This window comes from Scyliorhinus canicula, chromosome 4 (assembly GCF_902713615.1).
Source record: "Scyliorhinus canicula chromosome 4, sScyCan1.1, whole genome shotgun sequence".
NCBI classification, from domain to species: domain Eukaryota; kingdom Metazoa; phylum Chordata; class Chondrichthyes; order Carcharhiniformes; family Scyliorhinidae; genus Scyliorhinus; species Scyliorhinus canicula.
The window spans coordinates 37,589,583-37,610,552 of NC_052149.1; the positions used below are offsets into that span (position 1 = coordinate 37,589,583).

At 46.7% G+C, this 20,970-nt stretch overlaps 1 protein-coding gene across 2 annotated transcripts in view; it reads right to left on the bottom strand.

Annotated features, from left to right (window-relative positions):
- LOC119964499 overlaps positions 1-20,970 on the bottom strand; it is a 26,947-nt gene continuing 5,977 nt past the window's right edge. Inside the window, exons 2-3 of one of the 2 annotated variants that reach the window (XM_038794065.1) lie at positions 12,195-12,436; positions 1-179 (exon numbers count right to left, since the gene is read on the bottom strand). In XM_038794065.1, the coding sequence (XP_038649993.1) occupies positions 57-179; positions 12,195-12,436 (365 nt within the window). In that variant the 3' untranslated portion in view covers positions 1-56. Of the gene's footprint in view, positions 180-11,299; positions 12,437-20,970 lie in introns of those variants that run through there. The other variant, XM_038794064.1, reaches the window with a different exon arrangement.

Consider the following 20,970-nt stretch of genomic DNA (forward strand, 5'->3'; position numbering starts at 1 on the left):
TGCTGCAGTAAACGCAGTCCTCTCAGACCCAGCTTACCCAACACATCAGTGTTGGGTTATTTTTTCATGCAAAACGCTGAAGAATTTGGTCGAATAAAGGCCCTTGTGGCTGGTACAAGAATGATCAAGTGTGAATAGGGACTTCCCAGGAGAGTCCAGCTGCTGAAGAATACATTCATCTGTAGAAAATAATAAAACTTGATAAATAATGCAAGATGGAGTAAGCCCATTTATTTTGATGCTTCTCAAAATCTTATTAATAACATCTGCAGAAAGTCCTATTAAAAAAACAATACCCTGGAGTATTTGTGATGCGAATATTAATAATGACTGGCCAAGGAACAGAACATTTCAAACCTAGCACGGTTCTGTTTTAATTTACTCTCTAATACCCGGTTTCAGTTTGCATCTCATAAATTAATTCAGGTTGGCTGGTGAGTTGCAAATGATCAAATGAGTTCTAAGACACCACCTGCACTTAAAAGCATCTCGCACTTTAAACAGTCAGAGGCGGATTCACTGCGACTGACACTGCATTAGCAGGGATGTTCCTTCCCTAGTGTTGTGACACAAATAAATGCAGCCTGCTGTCTTTTGGGTGAGATGTTAAACCGATCGAGACCTTGATTGCCCTCTCAGTAGACCCAAAAGATCCCATGGCACTATATCAAAGAACGGCAGGGGGATTCCACCAGTGTCTTGGCCAATATTTATCCCTCCATCAATATTGCAAAACAACAGATTGTTTGGCCAGTCTCACATTGCAGCTTGTGTGAACTTGCTGTGTGCCAATTAGCAACTGTGTTTCGGTAGCACAGCGGTTAGCACTGTGGCTTCACAGCACCAGGGTCCCAGGTTTGATTCCTGGCTTGGGTCACTGTCTGTACAGGTGCTCTGGTTTCCTCCCACAAATCCCGAAAGACATGCTGTTAGGTGAATTGGACATTCTGAATTCTCCCTCTGTGTACCCGAACAGGCGCCGAAATGTGGCGACTAGGGACTTTTCACAGTAACTTCATTGCAGTGTTCATGTAAGCCTACTTGTGACAATAAAGATTATTATTATTAAAAACATTACAACAGTGACTACACTTCTACACCGCACCATTGGTTGTAAAGCACTTTGGGATGTCCTGTTGTCATGAAAGACGCTATACAAATGCAAAGTCTTTTTTTCTTTATGGAATTATTTTTGAATGCCATTTATTATTTAAAGGCAAAATTCATAACAATAGAAAGGAGGAGCTGCAGGATGAAGGGAAATAAGCAGAAGTGGAATTAATTTTGGATTGAACGGCCTCTTCAAGCTTTTATGATTTGACTTTAAAATACTAGTGTTACACAGCAATATTTGACAGTCAAAGGCATTTCAGTTGATCCTGGTGATCGATAAAATAAATATTAGCTTAGAACAAAACAGTTGTAAGTCAACAATGAATGAAAGGGGTGACATTGCCCCTTGGGTTCTGTTGTTTCCTGGGACTTTCTGATTTAAAACTTGTTAAATGTTGATTTCGAAGACAGGTAATATCCCCAGCTTTTGATGGGCAGTCATTATTGATTTCTAGGAAAATGTGGCAGCCAGTCTGCGCATATGAAGATCTCAGATAGAAAAATAAGGTACATGGTTGATCTGTTCTTTGGATCCATTGATTGAAGGGTAAATGTTAGCCAGCACACAGGCTGTTCATCTTCAAATAATTATGGGATAATTTACTACTTCCCAGCCCAAGGCCAGTTGTGGTGTCTCGACCATTATCTGAATGCAACATAAACAAGAAAACAAATCTGGGAACTTATGCTCTATGAGACAATATCATATTGGCGTTGCATTTACCATACTCCTTCCTTTAAAGGTGTTGACTCATGCTGGACTAGTGTCTCGCCCAATTGCCCATTTTTCATGATTTAGCCTACACTGCTGGCATTTTGACTATGTGATATCACAGCTGAACTATCCTCCGAAAATAAATGTACACATTCCAGTAGAGATCATAGGATAGCAATGAACTTAATGTAACCATAATTCTTTTTCACGTTAATTTTCTCCTGATCTCTCCTTTTGACAGTAACTGCTTGTTCATTATTATTCCATGAAGAAATTCCAGTTACGTGGGACTTGGGGGTATGAGTAGGCCATTCAGCCTTTCCAGCCTGCTCCACCATTTAATAAGGTAATGGCTAATGGTGGTCTCAACTCCACTTTCCTGCCAGCCCCCCAGAACCCTTGCCAATCAAAAATTAATCTAACTCAGCCTTGAATACATTCAATGACCCAGCCTCCAATGCTTTCTGAGGATGTGATTTCCACAGTCCAACGTCTCTGTCTTAAAAAGGAGAACTCTTATTCCCTCACAGGTCTTTGTCCAAATGGCCATTATTTGATTGTAAGAATGAAAAAGGAAAGCATGCGTTTCTGAAGTTGGTTTAGCTCAGTTGGTTGGACAGCTGGTTTGTGATGCTGAGCGAGGCCAACATCGTGGGTTCAATTCCTGTACCAGCTAAGATTATTCATAAAAGCTCAACCTTGCTCCTTGCCTGAGATGTGGTGATCCTCAGTATAAATCACCACCAGTCAGCTCTCCTCCTCAAAGGGGCAAGCAGCCTATGGTCAAGTGGCACGATAGTGACTTTCTTTACTTTATTTTTGAAGCACCTTTCACGTTCTCCAGATGTCCAAAACTGCTTTACAAGAAGTAGGTTTGAAGTGTGGTCATTTTTGTATTGTAGGAAACACGGCAGTAAATTTGTACACAGCAAGGTTCCACAACAGCAATAACCAGATAATCTGTTTTAATTATACGGATGGGATTGTCCCTGCATTGTACTAAGTACAGGAGCGAACGTGAAGAACGGCGTCTTTCCCGCTGGCTGCAATGGAGAGTTTATTGCACTGTATCAGCCGCTTCCCACCTCATTAATTATGCACACACGGGAAACATGCCCGAGTTGAGCAGGGGAGCTCGTATTCCACGATTCCCACGGGGAGATCAATTGAGGGGCCCCCGTAGGTTTCGTGAGGGTTGTTACAGTATCTTATTGCCGTTTTCGGTATGTTCTACTTTTGTGCTCATCACTGTGAAGAATGTCAATTTTGAAGACTGGATTACTATTCTACCTCTCGCACCAAACCCATGTCAAGATTGTGTTAAAACTTCTGAGGACTTCACGTTCCTTGCTTAAACCGACAAGCGAATTGGAGGTCGGCAGGTGCATGTTGCTCATGAGATGCAAATTACATTCCTAAAGTGCTGCAGTTGGAAACACAGCCTGCCTTTGAAGGGTGGAGCAGACAAAAGCAAACTGGCTTCACTATGCCGATGTTTTGATCTTCTCACAATATTTTCCAATCTCACCCGTCCTGACACCTGCGGTGAACGGGGAAGAAAATTCTGGTTATTGATTAGAGGGATAAATATTGGCTAGCATGCCAGGAATAACGTCCTTGCTCTTATTGAAAGTAGTGCCATTTTACATCCACCTGGGAAGGCAGATGGGGCACCGCAGAAATTGCAGTACTCCCTCAGTCCTGCATTGCAATGCATGAGCTCTGATAGTGAGTGTGGACAGACTACGTTGTCTGCAGGAGACATTGTCAGGCGTTAGACCTGAGGTTCACACAAGTGTCAGGCTGAATCCCGCTGGAGCGGATTTGCTGCCAGGGAGGGGATAAGTTGCAATTTCTGTTGATCCGGCAGAAGCCCGAGTCATTTTCCTGCTTGGGGTTTATCAGTTTTCCAGCCAGCATCTCCAATACACAGTGGGCATCTAAGTCGATGCTGCTTAGATAATTTAAAAACATTATCGGAGACAAAATTTTCAGAAAAGACTCTCTCTAAACTGAGGGGCTCATTCTTCAGGTAAGGGGCATGAAGGCAGGAAGTGGTAACGGCTACTGGGCCTTTCTCTTCCAACAATGGCCTGAGTTAGATACTCGGTCAAGGTGCACCGGCAACTCTCTGCTGGCACTCCCAGGGTTTATTGGTGAAAGCTTATCAGTGAGCTTTGCGCATGAGCAGTGGGAGAGAACATTTCCTGAGTGAGGGTAAACAGCCAGTGGTTGTGGTACACATTGGTACAAGCGACATAGGATAAAAAAAGGGATAAGGTCCTAAAAGCCAAATATAGGGAATTAGGAAGTAAGTTGAAAAGTAGGACATCAGGATTACTACCAGTGCCAGGTTCTAGTCAGAGTAGAAATAACAGGATACATCAGATGAATACATGGCAGGATGAAGATGGTGCAAGGGTTTAAGATTTTTGCGATATTGGGACCAGTTCTGGGGAGTGGGACTAGTACAAACTGGATGGGTTACACCCGGACAGGACCGAGACTGATGTTCTCGGGTGAGTATTTGTTAGTGTGGTTGGGGAGGGTTTAAATTAGAATGTCAGGTGGGTGGGATTCTAAGCAGGGTGACAAGAAAAAGAGTACCAAGAACAGTAATAAAGAAAAATAACAGTAAAATGCAAAAGCAGAATACAGGGTAATCAAAGGCGAGAGGCAAATAGGGCCACAATACAAAGAAAAGTTAGGATAATTAAAAGTGGTCAAAAGGCAAGCCTAAAGGCTTTGTATCTTAATGCATGAAGCAGTCGGAATAAGGTAGATGAGTTGAACTGCAATTTGAGGTAAATGGATAGGATCTCATAGCCATTATGAAGACATGGTTAAAAGATGATCAAAATGGGGAATTTAACATTCAGGGATATAGATTTGCATGATGTTGAGTCCATTTGTGTGGAGGCAAAATTAGCAAGGGAAAGAAGACATTGGTAGGAGTTCTTTAAATAGGTCAATGCACTGATTTCTGGGTTCGTGTGGGAGGAGAAGACCCCACGGTCAGGAGGGCTTTTCTGGAGGGGGGGTGAGGGGTGGGGAGAGGGGGCTGAAGTTGCTGAATGTGACAAAATATTACTGCGCGGCAAAAATTGCTATGGTCAGGAAATGGGGAGCCGGGGAGGGGTCAGCATGGTGGCGGATGGATGCGACTTCTTGTTGGGGAACGAGTTTAAAGGCGTTGTTAACAGATCGTCTGCCATTCTCACCGGCCAGGTGCTCCGTGAGCCCAGTGGTGGTGTCGTCCTTGAGGTTGAGGGGGCAGTGTGATGTACGATCAATTACACAAAGACGAGAGTTGGATGCAATCGAGGCTTTATTACACTAAGATGTGTGGCCTCCTAGCAGCTGGCGAAATGGCTGCTGTACGGGGAGCAGACATATTTATACACTGCCGACTGGGCGGAGCCAGCAGGCAGGGAACTACCCCCGTACCTGTAGTACAGGGCCTTACCATAAAGCACCTACATCAACATACTCTATATACAATATATACATCAGTGGTGACGACCACACAGTGGAAGAAACATTTCGGACTGGAGGGCGCCAAGGTGTGGGCACCGATTTGTGATAACCACAGGTTTACGCCAGGAGGGCTTGATGTGAGGTTTCGGGGATGGTGGCAGCCAGGGATTGAGCAATTTGACGATTTGTTTATAGGGGAAGATTTGCGAAGCTGGAGGGCCTGGAGGAAGAAGATGATTTGCCGAGGGGAAACATTTTAGGTTCCTGCAGGCCCAACATTTTGTGAGGAAAAGGGTGCTGTCTTTTCCTGGGTTGCCTCGTCTGGGGTGGCAGAATAGGGTACTGTCGAAGAAGGAGATGGGGGGAGGGTGAAGGTGTCAAAGGTCTCCTTGGATTGGGAGGGGGCCCTAGTGGGGGATGTAAAGTGTAAGTGGTAGGAGGTGCTGGGAGGGGAGGCAGAGCACGGGCTGTGGCCCTGCGGAGGGTGAATGGTTCCTTGTTGTGTGTAAGACTAAGCCTCATTCAGGGCACACATGATGGTAGCACAGATGAGCAGGTTCTTTGAGGGGGTAGAGGATAGGTGGGCCCCGTGAATCACATCCACATATTTTGGGGATGTCTGAGGCTGAAGGGGTTCTGGCAGGGGGTTTCGGACATAATGTCCGAGGTGCTGGGGTGAAGGTGGCCTGAGTCCAGAGGTAGCAATATTTGGGGTGTCGGAAGATCCGGGAGCCCAGGGGGCGAGAGAGGCGGATGTCTTGGCCTTTGCCTCCTTGATTGGATGGAGGGACTCAGAGCCTCTGAAAGCGGGGGTGTGGGTGAGTGACCTGGCGGACTTCCCGAGGCTGGAGAAGGTCAAGTTGGTCCTGAGAGGTTTGGTTGATGGGCTGACTCGGAAGTGGAAGCCGTCCATTGACTTCTTTAAGGCGGATTTTGGGCTCAAAGCGGGGGGGGGGGGGGGGGGGGGGGGGAGCAGGGGGAGGGAAGTGGGTGTTGGTTATTTATTTATAATGTCTAATTTTTCTTCTGCTTTTGTTTGTTTCTATGAAAATGCCTGAGTAAAATATTTAAAAAAAAGAATACGACGACCAGGGGTTATGGGGAGAAGGCAGGAGAATGGGAATGAGAAACGTATCAGTCACGATTGAATGGCGGCGGGCGGCATGTGGCGCAGTGGTTAGCACTGGGACTGTGGCACTTAGGATTCGTGTTCAAATCCCGGCCCTGTGTCACTGGCCGTGTGGAGTTTGCACATTCTCCCCATGTCTGCGCGGGTTTCACCCCTACAACCCAAAGATGTGCAGGTTAGGTGCATTGGCCACGCTAAATTGCCCTTATTTGGAGAAAAAATAATTGGGTACTCTAAAGTTAAAGAAACAAAAATGATTGAATGGCGGAACAGACTCAATGGGCCGAATGACCTAATTCTGCACTTGTGTCGTATGGTCTTATAAACTACAAGGGCAAACTAGCGATTAATATAAAAAACTGACAATAGAGCTTCCTTAAATATATAAAAAGAGGCCAAAGAGAACATAATTTCCTTAGAAAATACAGCGCAGTACAGGCCCTTCGGCCCTCAATGTTGCACCGACATGGAAAAAACTAAAGGCCATCTAACCTACACTATGCCCTTATCATCCATATGCTTATCCAATAAACTTTTAAGTGCCCTCAATGTTGGCGAGTTCACTACTGTTGCAGGTAGGGCATTCCACAGCCTCACCACTCTTTGCGTAAAAAACCCACCTCTGACCTCTGTCCTATATCTATTACCCCTCAATTTAAGGCTATGTCCCCTCGTGCTAGCCACCTCCATCTGCGGGAGAAGGCTCTCGCTGTCCACCCTATCTAATCCTCTGATCATTTTGTATGCCTCTATTAGGTCACCTCTTAACCTTCTTCTCTCTAATGAAAACAACCTCAAGTCCATCAGCCTTTCCTCATAAGATTTTCCCTCCATACCAGGCAACATCCTGGTAAATCTCCTCTGCACCCGTTCCAAAGCTTCCACGTCCTTCCTATAATGAGGCGACCAGAACTGTACGCAATACTCCAAATGCGGCCGTACTAGAGTTTTGTACAACTGCAACATGACCTCATGGCTCTGGAACTCAATCCCTCTACCAATAAAGGCCATCACACCATAGGCCTTCTTCACAACCCTATCAACCTGGGTGGCAACTTTCAGGGATCTATGTACATGGACACCGAGATCCCTCTGCTCATCCACACTACCAAGAATTTTACCATTAGCGAAATATTCCTTATTCCTGGGGAATAATGGGGAAAAGGAAATGGCAGAGGAGTTAAACATATTTTGCATCAGTCTTTAAGGTTCAAGATACTTTGAACATCACATTAATATTAAAGAATATGAGGGGGGAAATTAAATATCATCACTATCACCCGAGAAGTAGTATTAGACAAACTAATGGTGCTCAAAGCAGATAAGGCCCCTGGCCCTGATGGCTTGCAACTAAGATCCTAAAAAAAGCAGGTACAGAGGAAGTGAATGCATTGATTGCAATTTTCCAAAAGTCCTTGGATTCGCGACAAGCACCGGAGGATTGGAAAACTGCCGATGTGACACCCCTATTCAAGAAGGGAGGGAGGCAAAAGCGGGTAACTATAGAAATTAAATGAAAATCGCTTATTGTCACGAGTAGACTTCAAATGAAGTTACTGTGAAAAGCCCCTAGTCGCCACATTCTGGCGCCTGTTCGGGGAGGCTGTTACGGGAATTGAACCGTGCTGCTGGCTTGCCTTGGTCTGCTTTCAAAGCCAGCGATTAGCCCTGTGAGCTAAACAGCCCCTATAGGCCGAGTAGCCTAACATTTATTGTTGGGAAAATGTGGAAATCAATTATTAATAAGTAATAGCAGCACATTTGGAAAATCATAATCTAATCAAGCAGTCAGCATGGCTTTATGAAAGGGAAATCATGTCTGACTAACCTATTTGAGGTTTTTCGAGGAAGTCTCAACCAGAGTGGATAGAGGGGAACCAGTAGATGTGTTGTATTTGTACTTCCAGAAGGCATTCGACAAGGTACCTCACAAAAAGTTAAGTCATAAGAGCCCATGTGTTGGAGGTAGAATATTGGCATTGATAGAGAATTGGCTAATGGGCAGGAACAACCAGCGGGGATAAGGGGTTCTTTTTCAGGTTGATGACCTGTAACCAGTGGGTTTCCATGGGGATCAGTGCTGGAACCGCAACTGTTTACAACATATATTAATTTGGAGGAAGGAAGCGAATGTACTGTAGCCAAATTTGCAGCCAACACAAAAATAGATGGAAAGGCAAGTTGCGAGAGGGATATCAAACAGTTTGCGAAGAGATGTTGATAGGTTAAGTATATGCGCAAAAGGTTGGCAAATGGAGTATAATGTGGGAAAATTTGAAGTTGTTCAATTTGCAAAGGGGAACAAAAGAACAGAGTATTATTTAAATGGAGAAAAACTGCAACACAAAGGGATTTATGGGTACCTGTGCACTAAACACAGAAAGCTAGCACCCAGGTGCAGCAGGGTAATGGAACATTGGCCCTTATTTCAAGGGGGTTGGAGTATAAAAGTAGGGACATCTTTGCTGCAACTGTACACAGTTTTGATGAGACCACATCTGTGAGCAGTTTTGGTCTTCTTATAGGAAAGATCTTATTTCATTGGGTGGAGTTCAGAGAAGGTTCACTGGAATGATCCCTGGTATAGAGGGATTGTCTTTTTTTAAAAATAATTTTTATTGGAATTTTTTACAGAAAATATAAAAATATAACAACACGTATAGCAACAAGCATTAATATGCAACTAACAGCCCCATAACACCCACAATTCCCCCCATACCGTAACATCACATGTATCACACTCCCCCCACCCCCCCAACAAGAGAACTTAACCATAAATTAAAATTAAATAAATCAAATTTAAATAAAATAAGCAAACATAATCAACGTCCCCCCCCCCCCCCCCCCGGGTTGCTGCTGCTACTGTCCCAGTACCCTATCGTTGAACCAGAAAGTCGAGGAAAGGTTGCCACCATTTAAAGAACCCTTGCACCGATCCTCTCAGGGCGAATTTAACCTTCTCAAGCTTAATGAAGCCCGCCATGTCATTGATCCAGGTCTCCACGCTTGGGGGCCTCGCGTCCTTCCACTGTAGCAAAATCCTTCGCCAGGCTACTAGGGACGCAAAGGCTAGCACACCGGCCTCTTTCGCCTCCTGCACTCCCGGCTCTACCCCAACCCCAAAGATCGCGAGTCCCCATCCTGGCTTGACCCTGGATCCCACCACCCTTGACACCGTCCTCGCCACCCCCTTCCAGAACTCCTCCAATGCCGGGCATGCCCAGAACATATGGGCATGGTTCGCTGGACTCCCCGAGCACCTGACACACCTATCTTCACCCCCAAAGAACCTACTCATCCTCGTCCCAGTCATGTGGGCCCTATGCAGCACCTTGAATTGGATGAGGCTAAGCCGCGCACACGAGGAGGAAGAATTTACCCTCTCCAGGGCATCAGCCCATGTCCCGTCTTCGAATAGAGGGATTGTCTTATGAGCAAAGGTAAACAGGTTGGGACACTACTCATTGGAATTTAGAAGAATGAGAGGTGATCTCTTTGAAACATATAGGATTCTTAAGCGACTTGACAGGGTAAATGCTGGGAGAATGTTTCCCTTCTAGGACCAGAGGGCATAGTCTCAGAATAAAAGGGTGCCAGTTTAAGACTGAGATGAGGAGGAATTATTTTCTCAGAGTGTTGAGAGTATTTGGAATAGCTTGCCACAGAGAGCTGTGGGGGCAGATTCCTTGTGTATATTTAAGGCTGAGATATATAGATTCTTGATCAGTAAGGGAACCAGGGTTGCGGGAAAAGTGCAAGAAAGTGGATGTGAGGAATGTTGGATCAGCCGTGAGCCTGTTGAATGGTGGAGCAGGCTCGAGAGGCTGAACGGCTTACTCCTATTCCTATTTCTTATGGTCTTAAAGTAGTGGTAAAGAGAGTAACTGACTGGGTTGAATATGGTCAATATATAGCTGGCAAGCTTTCCTGTTGGAGAAAGATCTCAGACATGCTACCTCTGTATCACCTGGCGTCAGGTGACTTGGCAGAAAATTCCTGGCTGTAATCCGGGTAGGAGTCACTGGAAATAGATAAGGAACAGGAATCCTAGTTAATTTTATCCCTCCGCCCTGGAAGATGAGTTAGTAACACATTTGGAGGTAAATGTTATCCTAGATTCGGAAATATGTGAGGAAATGTCAACTTGCCCTGGAATCAAAGCAAGCAGAGGAGAAACTAAACCTTCAAATACAATTACCATGTTGATGGAACCATCAATTCTACGGACACGTGCTTGTAGGGTTAGAATAGCGGTTTTAATATACTTACAACAGAGCCAGCCTGTTTGCCGTTGAACTTTCGATGAACTGGCTGGCTGGCTCTGTGGCACGGATCTTTATACAGCAGCTCCAGGGGGAGGAATTCTGGGCAGAGACAAGGGGGGAGCCCAGTACAAACTCTCGAGTACTCCCAGAGCTACTCCCCTTGGTGGTCAGGTAGTGCAACTGCACTTACAATATCGGTACGTATATACAATGGAACAGAGTGACATTGGTAACTTATAACACCGTGTGAATCTCATTCACCACACATGTTAAAATCATAAATAAACAGCATTAGGCATTTAGGTTCAATTCAGCTTTGAATCAACAGGATTTGAAGTATATTTATTACTTATACAATAGATTTGCATTTTAAACCACAATAAATCAGCACTGAAATAGACGGTTCCTTTATTTTATATTAAATGTTTTAAAAAATTATCTGGTCAATATGCATTTGTTTAAGTGAGGATATTTTATGTTTTTAAAATTAAATTTACAGTACCCAATTCATTTTTTCCAACTAAGGGGCACTTTAGCGTGGTCAATCCACCTACCCTGCACATCTTTGGGTTGTGGGGGCGAAACCCACGGAAACACGGGGAGAATGTGCAAACTCCACACGGACAGTGACCCAGAGCCGGGATCGAACCTGGGACCTTGGCGCCGTGAGGCAGCAGGGCTAACCATTGCGCCACCGTGCTGCTAAGGATATTTTATGTGGTGGAACAGAAGACAAAACTATTATCAGATTATAAACCGAAATTTGGAGACAATTGTTTTGATAGGATCTGAAAGTGATTTGAGGCTAGAGCCATTGAAAACCAAGCAGATTATTCAGACTGCGAGAATAATGAGATTGTGAAATGGTACAGAATTTCTTAGAATAACACCAATGGGCATGTTAAACAAAATTGAATACTGCCAGATGGAGCGGGCATATAGAATCTGAAAATAAGAGAGAAAACTTTCACAAAGAGACAGCGTCAGAGACAGAATAGACATGGGATTTCTGGGCATCGGAGTTTGATTCAGACAACACTGACGCCTTACAGCGCGCCTGTTTGATGGTTGAAGCCTCACGCTTTGCCGCTTCAAAATCAGATAGTCTAGTTGAAATAGAGTTTGAACACTGCTGGTTGTCTGAAGAACTAAATGGATCATTTACATCTCGGCAGGCAATGACAAATTGCTGTTCATCACTTTCCATCACATACTGGTGAATAGCAGCACATTTTTCATACAGAGAAAGAGAGTTTGGAAAGACTTGCTGTTGGGATTTCTCAGTATTTAAGGAAGGCCTACAGCTGGCTTGTTCACTATTAATCAGACTACACAGGGAACTGACTTCACCAGAGGTGACGTACACTGGTGACTTGGGGAAAGGCTTGTTTCCAATTTGCATGCTGTTACAGTCGCCTGCTTCATGATTAAGCACACTTGGTTCCTCCGTTATCTGCTTGTATCTCACTGGTAATATGGTGCGAATTTTCCATACCTTTCTTTGCTTGCATTCCTCATTTGCCGAGCAATGTACTCTAGTTTTAATGGATAAATCACTGTTGTTCTCAATCCAATGTAATAATGGATGATACACTTTCCCCCCAAATTTCATGGCATTCACCCATTCTGTTATCTCTTTCTTCCGGTTTCTGGTCTTCCTCAAGTGAAACAGACAACAAGTCACAGTCGCCAATATCATACAAGCTCCAAAGGTGATGAAAAATGGACAAACCCAATCTGCAAATAAAGTATTTTTGTTTTTATATGTATCTATGACAGGTATAAAAATGAACAAAAATTTTGACTTATTTCTGTCTTCCATGCTATGTAGAAATGCAATCAGTAAGTCCTGAATTACTGCCTTCAGCATTATTCAGGATCAGTGAATTAAGAGGGGGAAATCTCTCTCACGATTTATTAATTCCTAAATGTTAATTTCAAACAGCCAAAATTTATGTTTATGTAGCATAGAATTTCCAAAGAATCCTTACAGTGTATTAGCGCCGAGTCTTCACTGACCCTCCGAAAAAGGCCCACCATCCCGCGCTATCCCCATAACCCCACCTAACCTGCACACCTTTGGACCCTAAGAGACAATTTTACCATGGCCAATCCACCTAACCTGCACAACTTTGGAATGTGGGAGCAAGCCAGAGCACCCGGAGGAAATCCACACTGATACGGGGAGAAGGTGCAAACTCCACACAGACAGTCACCCAAGGCCGGAATCGAACCCGGGTCGCTGGTGCTGTGAGACAGCAGTGCTAACCACTGTGCATCTTTAATATTGTCAAGTATCCAAAGATGCTTTACTGAAGGGTTATCAAACAACATTTGACACATAAAGAGATATGGGTCAAATAGGTAGGTTTAAAGGAGGAGAGAGAGATTGAGAGACAGAAAGGCTTTGAGAAAAAAATTCCAGACCTTCAGCCTGGGAAGCTGAAGGCATGACCCTAATGGTGGATTAAAATTGGGGATACGCAAAGGATCAAAACAAGAGGAGTGTAGAGATTTGCGATGTTTGCGAGCCTGGGAGAGTTATGCAGGGAAAGAGTCTTGGATTTGAAAATTAGGGTAAGAAATTTCAAGTCAGCCCCTGGACTGGGAACCAATGTAGGCTAGCAAGCACAGTGGTGACGCACAGGACTTGATGTGAGTTCGGACATAGAAGCAGAATTTTGAATGAGCTCAATTTTTCAAGATGTGCAAATTGAGACACCAACCAGGAGAGCCATGGAGTAGTAACGTCTAAGCTAATAAGGCCCTTGAGGAGTCAGTAGAGGAGATATTCAGCACTGAATTCCTGGTCTTTGACTTGCTCTTGCAGTCACAGCATTTATATGGCTGATCCAGTTACGTTTCTGGCCAATGGTGATCTGAGGATGTGGATTGTGAGGGATTCAAGAATGGTAATTGAATGTCATGGGGAGGTGGTTAGATTCTCACTTGTTGGACATGGCTCTGAGCTTACACTTCTCCATTCATAGGTGACATTCATGTATCCTCTGGAGAAATTATTTTTGCATTGTTTTGGGTATGATTATTCTCGATTTGGCTCACAGAACACCATCTTCTAGTGAGGTATCATCTCTGATAGACCAGTACTGCCAAATTGCTGGCTGTACCACATCAGGCCAAGCCTGGAACACTTGCTGAAAGAGTATCTGTCACTCTTCGCCTTTGCTGATCTCATCTCTGATTTGACTCAGTTTTGGTTGTATTACATTCACCAGGTGATGGATCTTTATATTTTTTTAAACAATTTTAGAGAGGTATTTTAGGCATATAGAAAAAGTGACATTGTACAGTACAAAAAAAAAGAAGTCAAGACACAAATTACAAATTAAACATAGTGCAAACCATGACTCTGTTCGCGCACGTATATGCCTTAATATCCCCCTACTCTACTCTTGCCCCCCCCTCCCCCTCCTGCTGACGCTTACTCCTCTGCGAAGATGCCACCTTCGGGCAAACCCTAGTAGCGAACCTCTCAAGGCGAACTTGACTTTCTCAAGGCCAAGAAAGCTCGCCATGTCTGATAGCCATACCTCAGCCCTCTGGGGCTTTGAGTCCCTCCATGCTAACAGTATTTGTCGCCGGGCTACCAGGGAAGCAAAGGCCAGGACGTCGGCCTCTCTCTCTTTCTGGACTCCCGAGTCCTCCGAAACCCCAAAGATTGCCACCTCCGGTCTCATTACCATCCCAGTTTTCAATACCCAGGACATGACATCTGTGAATCCCTGCCAGTACCCCCTGAGTTTAGGGCACGACCAGAACATGTATACATGGTTAGCCGGCCCTCCAGTGCATCGAGCACACTTGTCCTCCAGCCCAAAGAATCTGCTCATCCGGGCCACCGTCATGTGGGCCCTGTGCCCTTAAACTGGATCAGGCTGAGCAGGGCGCATGTTGCGGTCGTGTTTACTCTGCTCAGGGCTTCTGCCCAAATACCGTCCTCCAGCTCCCCCTTTCACTTAAGCTTCAGGTCCTCGGTCTGTGTATCCTCAGCTCCCATTAGTTCCTTGTAGACATCTGAAACTCTACCCTCTCCCACCTCTCCACTAGAAACTTGGGGCAGCAGAGTAGCATGGTGGTTAGCATAAATGCTTCACAGCTCCAGGGTCCCAGGTTCGATTCCCGGCTGGGTCACTGTCTGTGTGGAGTCTGCACGTCCTCCCCCTGTGTGCGTGGGTTTCCTCCGGGTGCTCCGGTTTCCTCCCACAGTCCAAAGATGTGCGGGTTAGGTGGATTGGCCATGCTAAATTGCCCGTAGTGTCCTAATAAATGTAAGGTTAAGGGGGGGGTTGTTGGGTTACGGGTATAGGGTGGATATGTGGGTTTGAGTAGGGTGATCATGGCTCGGCACAACATTGAGGGCCGAAGGGCCTGTTCTGTGCTGTACTGTTCTATGTTCTATGTACCCTGTCCTGCCTCCCCTTCGGTGGGAGACGTGGGAAGGACGGCACCAGTCTGCGTACAAAATCCCTCACCTGCAAGTATCTAAAGTCGTTCCATCTCACCAGCACAAACTTCTCCTCCAGCGTCCACATGCTCGGAAAGTTCCCTTCCAGGAACAGGCCCCCCATCCTCACAATCCCCACACTCCTCCACAGTCGATACCCCCCGTCCATGTTCCCCCGGGCAAATTGGTGGTTGCCGCAGATTGGGGTCCACACCGATGCTCTTACCTCTCCTACATGCCTCCTCCACTGGCCCCAGATCCGAAGAGCCGCCACCACTATCGGGCTGGTGGAGTACCGTGTCGGTGGAAGCGGCAGAGGCGCCGTGACCAGGGCTGCTAAGTTAGTGCCCCTGCACGAAGCAGCCTCCATCCGCTCCCAAACCGACCCGACTGCATGACCTTCAGGCCCCCCAATACCTCTTTGATCCTGACCAGGGCCCCCAGTCCGTCCACCAACCCCCTTCCCACTCTTGGGAAGGTCAGTCCATCCAATCGCCTCATCCCCCCACCCCCGGTGGTTCCGAAGTGTACAGCTTCCTATAAAAGTCCCTAAAGACCTTGTTCAGCCCTGCTGGATCACCCACTAGATTACCTTCCCCATCCACTACCCTCCCTATTTCCCTAGCCACTTTCCTCTTCCTCAGTTGCTGCGCAAGCATTCTACTGGCCTTCTCCCCATACTCATAAATCGCGCCTTTTACCTTTCTAAGCTGCTCTATGGCCTTGCCTGTAGTCAGCACCCCAAATTCGGCCTGCAGCCTCTGTCGTTTCCTGAGTAACTCTGGCCTCGGGGATTCCGTGTAACTCCTGTCCGTCCATAGAATTTCCATAATCAGTCGATCCGTCTCTGCCCTATCTGTCCTGTCCCTGTACGCCCGGATTGAAATCAGCTCCCCTCTCACCACTGCCTTCAGTGCCTCCCAGAGCACCGCTGCCGAGACTTCTCCAGTATCGTTCACCTGCAGGTAATTCTGCATGCATTTCCTCAGCCTCTCACACAGTGCCTCGTCCGCGAGTAGTCCAACTTCCAGTCTCCATGGTGGGCGCTGAAAGCTGTCCTTACAAAACTGCAGGTCTACCCAGTGCAGAGCATGGTCCAATATGGCAATTGCCGAATATTCTGCCCCCACCATTCCGGCCAGCAGGTCCCTGCTCACCACAAAGTAGTCAATTTGGGAATACACCTTGTGGACGTGGGAGTAATACGAGAACTCGATCGCCGTCGGCCGGCTAAATCTCCACGGATCTGCTCCCCCCATTTGCTCCATGAACCCTCTCAGTCCCTTTGCCATCGCTGGCAACCTGCCCGTTCTCGAGCATGACCGGTCCAGGCTCAGGTCCAGGACTGTATTAAAGTCCCCACCTATGATCAACTTACGCGAGTCCAAGTCGGGGATCTTCCCTCGCATCCTCCTAATAAAATCCACACTGTCCCAATTAGGTGCATACACACTGACCAGGACTACTCTCACCCCTTTGAGCTTACCCCTCACCATAACGAACCTGCCACTCCCATCCACGACTGTGCCCTCCGCCTCAAATTGTACCCTTTTATTAATCAGGATCGCAACCCCCCTCGTCTTAGAATCAAGCCCCGAATGAAAGACCTGACTGACCCAGCCCTCCCTTAACCTAACCTGGTCCACTTTCAGGTGCGTCTCCTGCAACAAGACTATGTCTGCCTTCAGAACTCGCAGATGCGCAAACACACGTGCCTTCTTCATTGACCTGTTTAACCCTCTAACATTCCAGGTGATCAGCCTGGTTGGGGGGCACTTCCCCCCCGCCCCCCGCCAATCAGCCATCCCCTTTACTTGGCTAGCCCCCCAGCCATATGTCGTGCTTCCTCTGGCCCACCTCCTGGGCGGCTCCACCCATGACCTCCTCACTGTTACCCTGCCCAGTTTCCATCCCCGTTAGCAGAACAACTCCCCCCCCCCCCCCCCCCCCACCCCCCACCCCCAGCAACACCATCCTATCACCTAACCCCTGCTCTAATCTAACTATATGGACACCCGCCCACCTCGGCTCCCGTCGACTAGCTGCACTCAGCTATCCTGGGGCTCCCAGCCTCAGCACCAGCCCGTCGCCAGATCACTTCCACTTCCCCAGATCAGCCTTACTTAAGCAAACACTCTATACAAGACATAAACAACCCCCACAATAGCACAATTCAAGTTAAACAAAAAAAAAGATAAGAAATAACAGGCACTCTTCAGTCCTAACCATACAGACACAGAAAAAGATTGCACAAAGTTCCCCTGAAGCATCCATTTTAACCTAACCCTTTTAACTGTTTTCTTTATTAATTCCCCCCCTAGCTAAACTCCAACTAAGCAAAGAGCCCAAACAGGAAACCTTCAGGAAAACCACGCAAAAAGCACGCACAAACAAGAAAAAAAGGATACATCCCAAAACGGGAGAGACACCACATATACTTAAAAGCTCTAACATGAGCCCAAACATCCTCAGCTCAGGGCCAGCCCTTAGTTCTTAACAAAGTCCATCGCCTCTTCGGGTTCCTTGAAATAGTGGTGCTGACCCTTACATGTAACCCACAGTAGCGCCGGAAAAAGCAGCCCGAATTTCACCTTGTTTTTATACAGTATCTCCTTCATCTGCCTGTAGCCTCCCCTCCTCCTGGCAACCTCCGTGCTCAAATCTTGGTACACACACAGGGTGGTATTGTCCCAAATACAGCTTTGTGTGCTCTTTGCCCATTGCAGCACCCGTTCCTTGTCCAGGTACCTGTGAATGTGTACCACCATCGCTCGTGGGGGACCCCCATGTTGCAGCTGCCTCACCTGCACTCTGTGTGCCCTGTCCACCATCGACGGGCGCAGAAACATCTCGTTCCCCAGCAACGTCTGAAACACACCCTCCACATATGCAGCAGCGTCCGGCCCCTCTGCCCCCTCCAGGAGACCCACGATTCTCACGTTCTGCCGGCGAGATCAGTTGTCCAAGTCCTCCAGCCTTTCCAGAAGCACTTTTTGCTAGTCCCTCAGCCTCCGAATCTCCACATCCGTCACCGTTTGAAAGTCAGCCTGCTCCTCCGCTGACTTCTCCAACTGCTGGGCCTTCTCAGCCTGATCATCTAGCCTTTTTCCCATCTGATCAATCGACTTCTGAAGCAGCTCCAAGTTGTCACGCTTCAAAGCCAAAAAGCCCTCCTGTATATTCTGCAGCAGCTGCTCCATTGTGGGCTGGGCTGCCGGCTCCTTGCTCTGAACATCAGCCATACTGGTCCCTCTCACAGCCTCCACTGTGCCCTTACTCGACCACTTTGTGATGGATCTTTATACCTAGAACCTTTATATCATGTTTCTCCTGAGATGAGAACTGTTATCGGCCATTTGCGAGCACCATTTTTTCTGGCTTGTAGTTCAAACTGAAACCATAACTCTGAAGCAGCGAGTACTATCTGCAGTCTTGCTGGGGCTGTACACAGATATCTCATGTAGATCTTGTGATGTCGCCGGGGGCTGGTGATTGCGATAGCTGGGATAGAGTTCTCTCAGTTCACTAACTCACAGTTGTACAGATATAAAAAAAGTGAATATTTATTTACAGGTCTTCCGCCATTCACCAAACAGAAAAAGGAAATAAATACCTAGCTCTTCCTTGAGCGGAACTTTAAACACAGTTCTGCGCACAGCAAGTCACTCCGCTCTCCATGACAGCCTCCTCTCATTCACCCAGTGGGCTTCTCCTTAGCAGGACGCAGTACTCTGCTTCATTGAGGCCAAAAAGTTGTGTAATTTCAAGAAGGAATTAGATATAGCTCTAAGGGCTAAAGGGATCAAGTGATATGGGGAGGCGGAAGGCGGGATCAGGGTATTAAACCTGATGATCAGCCATGATCATAATGAATGGTGGAGCAGACTCAAAGGCTTTCTCCTGCTTCCATTTTCTATGTTTCCATGGCTGGTCAGGCTGTACAGCTGCTCCTTGTTGCACTGATTCCTCATCAGTCTGCCATGTGAGTCCAAAGATGTGCATGTTAGGTGGGCTGGCCATGATAAATTAATTGCCCCTTAGTGTCCAAGGATGTGCAGGTTAGGTTACGTGGATAGGGGGGAGTGGGCATGGGTATGAAGAGTCAGTGCAGACCCAATGGGCCGAATGGCCTCGCTCTGCACTGTAGGGATGGTATGATTTTTGTTGCCATCTTGGTAGGGAAAGTTCTTGTCCAGAAACTAGAGGGAGGTACAGTCTTTCCAGCACACAAACCCTGGTGATACCACAATCTGCTTGGTGGACAAAAATCACTATCAATAGAGATATGTGCAGAGTTTCTCACATCCACAACTACTAAAAGCTCTCTCTGTTGGTATATCTGGTCTGGGACAAGGTTAGATATGTGGATGCAAATGCTATTGGCTTTCCTTCTTCTACCAAGGTTGCTCCCAGTCCTTTTGTAGAAACATCCACTTGCATAATGACAAGTTTATTTCCGTCACGACAGATTTGTCTCCGGGAATATTACCTTTTTGAGTTTGTTGAAAATACTGTGTGAGTTGTGTGACTCTGACCACTGGTACTTTACATATTCTTTCACCAGCTCCTGCAGGTTTGCTGTGCATTTTATCATAGAATTTTTCATAGAATTTGCAGTGCAGAAGGAGGCCATTCGGCCCATCGAGTCTGCACCAGCTCTTGGAAAGAGCACCCTACCCAAGGTCAACACCTCCACCTTATCCCCATAACCCAGTAACCCCACCCAACACCAAGGGCAATTTTGGACACTAAGAGCAATTTATCATGGCCAATCCACCTAACCTGCACATCTTTGGACTGTGGGAGGAAACCGGAGTACCCGGAGGAAACCCACGCACACACGGGGAGGATGTGCAGACTCCACACAGACAGTGATCCAAGCCGGAATCGAACCTGGGACCCTGGAGCTATGAAGCAATTGTGCTATCCACAAGGCTACCGTGCTGCCCATGACATGACATGCGAAGTCCGAAAAGCCTCACATACGGGATCAAACCAAGGAAACTTCTCAACTCTTTTGTGTCTCTTAGAGCTTCCATCCCAGAAATACCTTTGACTCCTTCAGGAAATCAGGCGTGAATATGATTCTGAAGGACTGGCATTCTGTCACCTTCACACTATATTTATCTGGGTTTAGCCTGATCCCAGCATTTCCGATTCTCTCCATGGCTTCATGTGGATGGCAGTTGTGATATTTTCCACCCCACCATAGATCTGGGTATCATCAGCTATGCTGACTGCTCCTTTACATCCTCTCTATGTCTTGACTATTTTCTGGTGCACACATCCTGGCTCACTTTAAGGCCATAAATAGGCGTGATACTGAAAGGTGTGTCGAATGTTGGCCACAGGGGAAATTTCTCAACGAGCTTCTTGTTCCAGCAACCATTTCTGACAACGAGCTTGCTGAAAACATTTGCCCCTGCCAGTGCTGGCGTGATCTCTTCTATTGGTGGAAGACAGTAGTGACTCCTCTATTAGGGGCAGCAGGGTAGCATGGTGGTTAGCATAAATGCTTCACAGCTCCAGGGTCCCAGGTTCGATTCCCGGCTGGGTCACTGTCTGTGTGGAGTCTGCACGTCCTCCCCCTGTGTGCGTGGGTTTCCTCCGGGTGCTCCGGTTTCCTCCCACAGTCCAAAGATGTGCGGGTTAGGTGGATTGGCCATGCTAAATTGCCCGTAATGTCCTAATAAAAGTAAGGTTAAGGGGGGGGGGCATTGTTGGGTTATGGGTATAGGGTGGATACGTGGGTTTGAGTAGGGTGATCATGGCTCGGCACAACATTGAGGGCCGAAGGGCCTGTTCT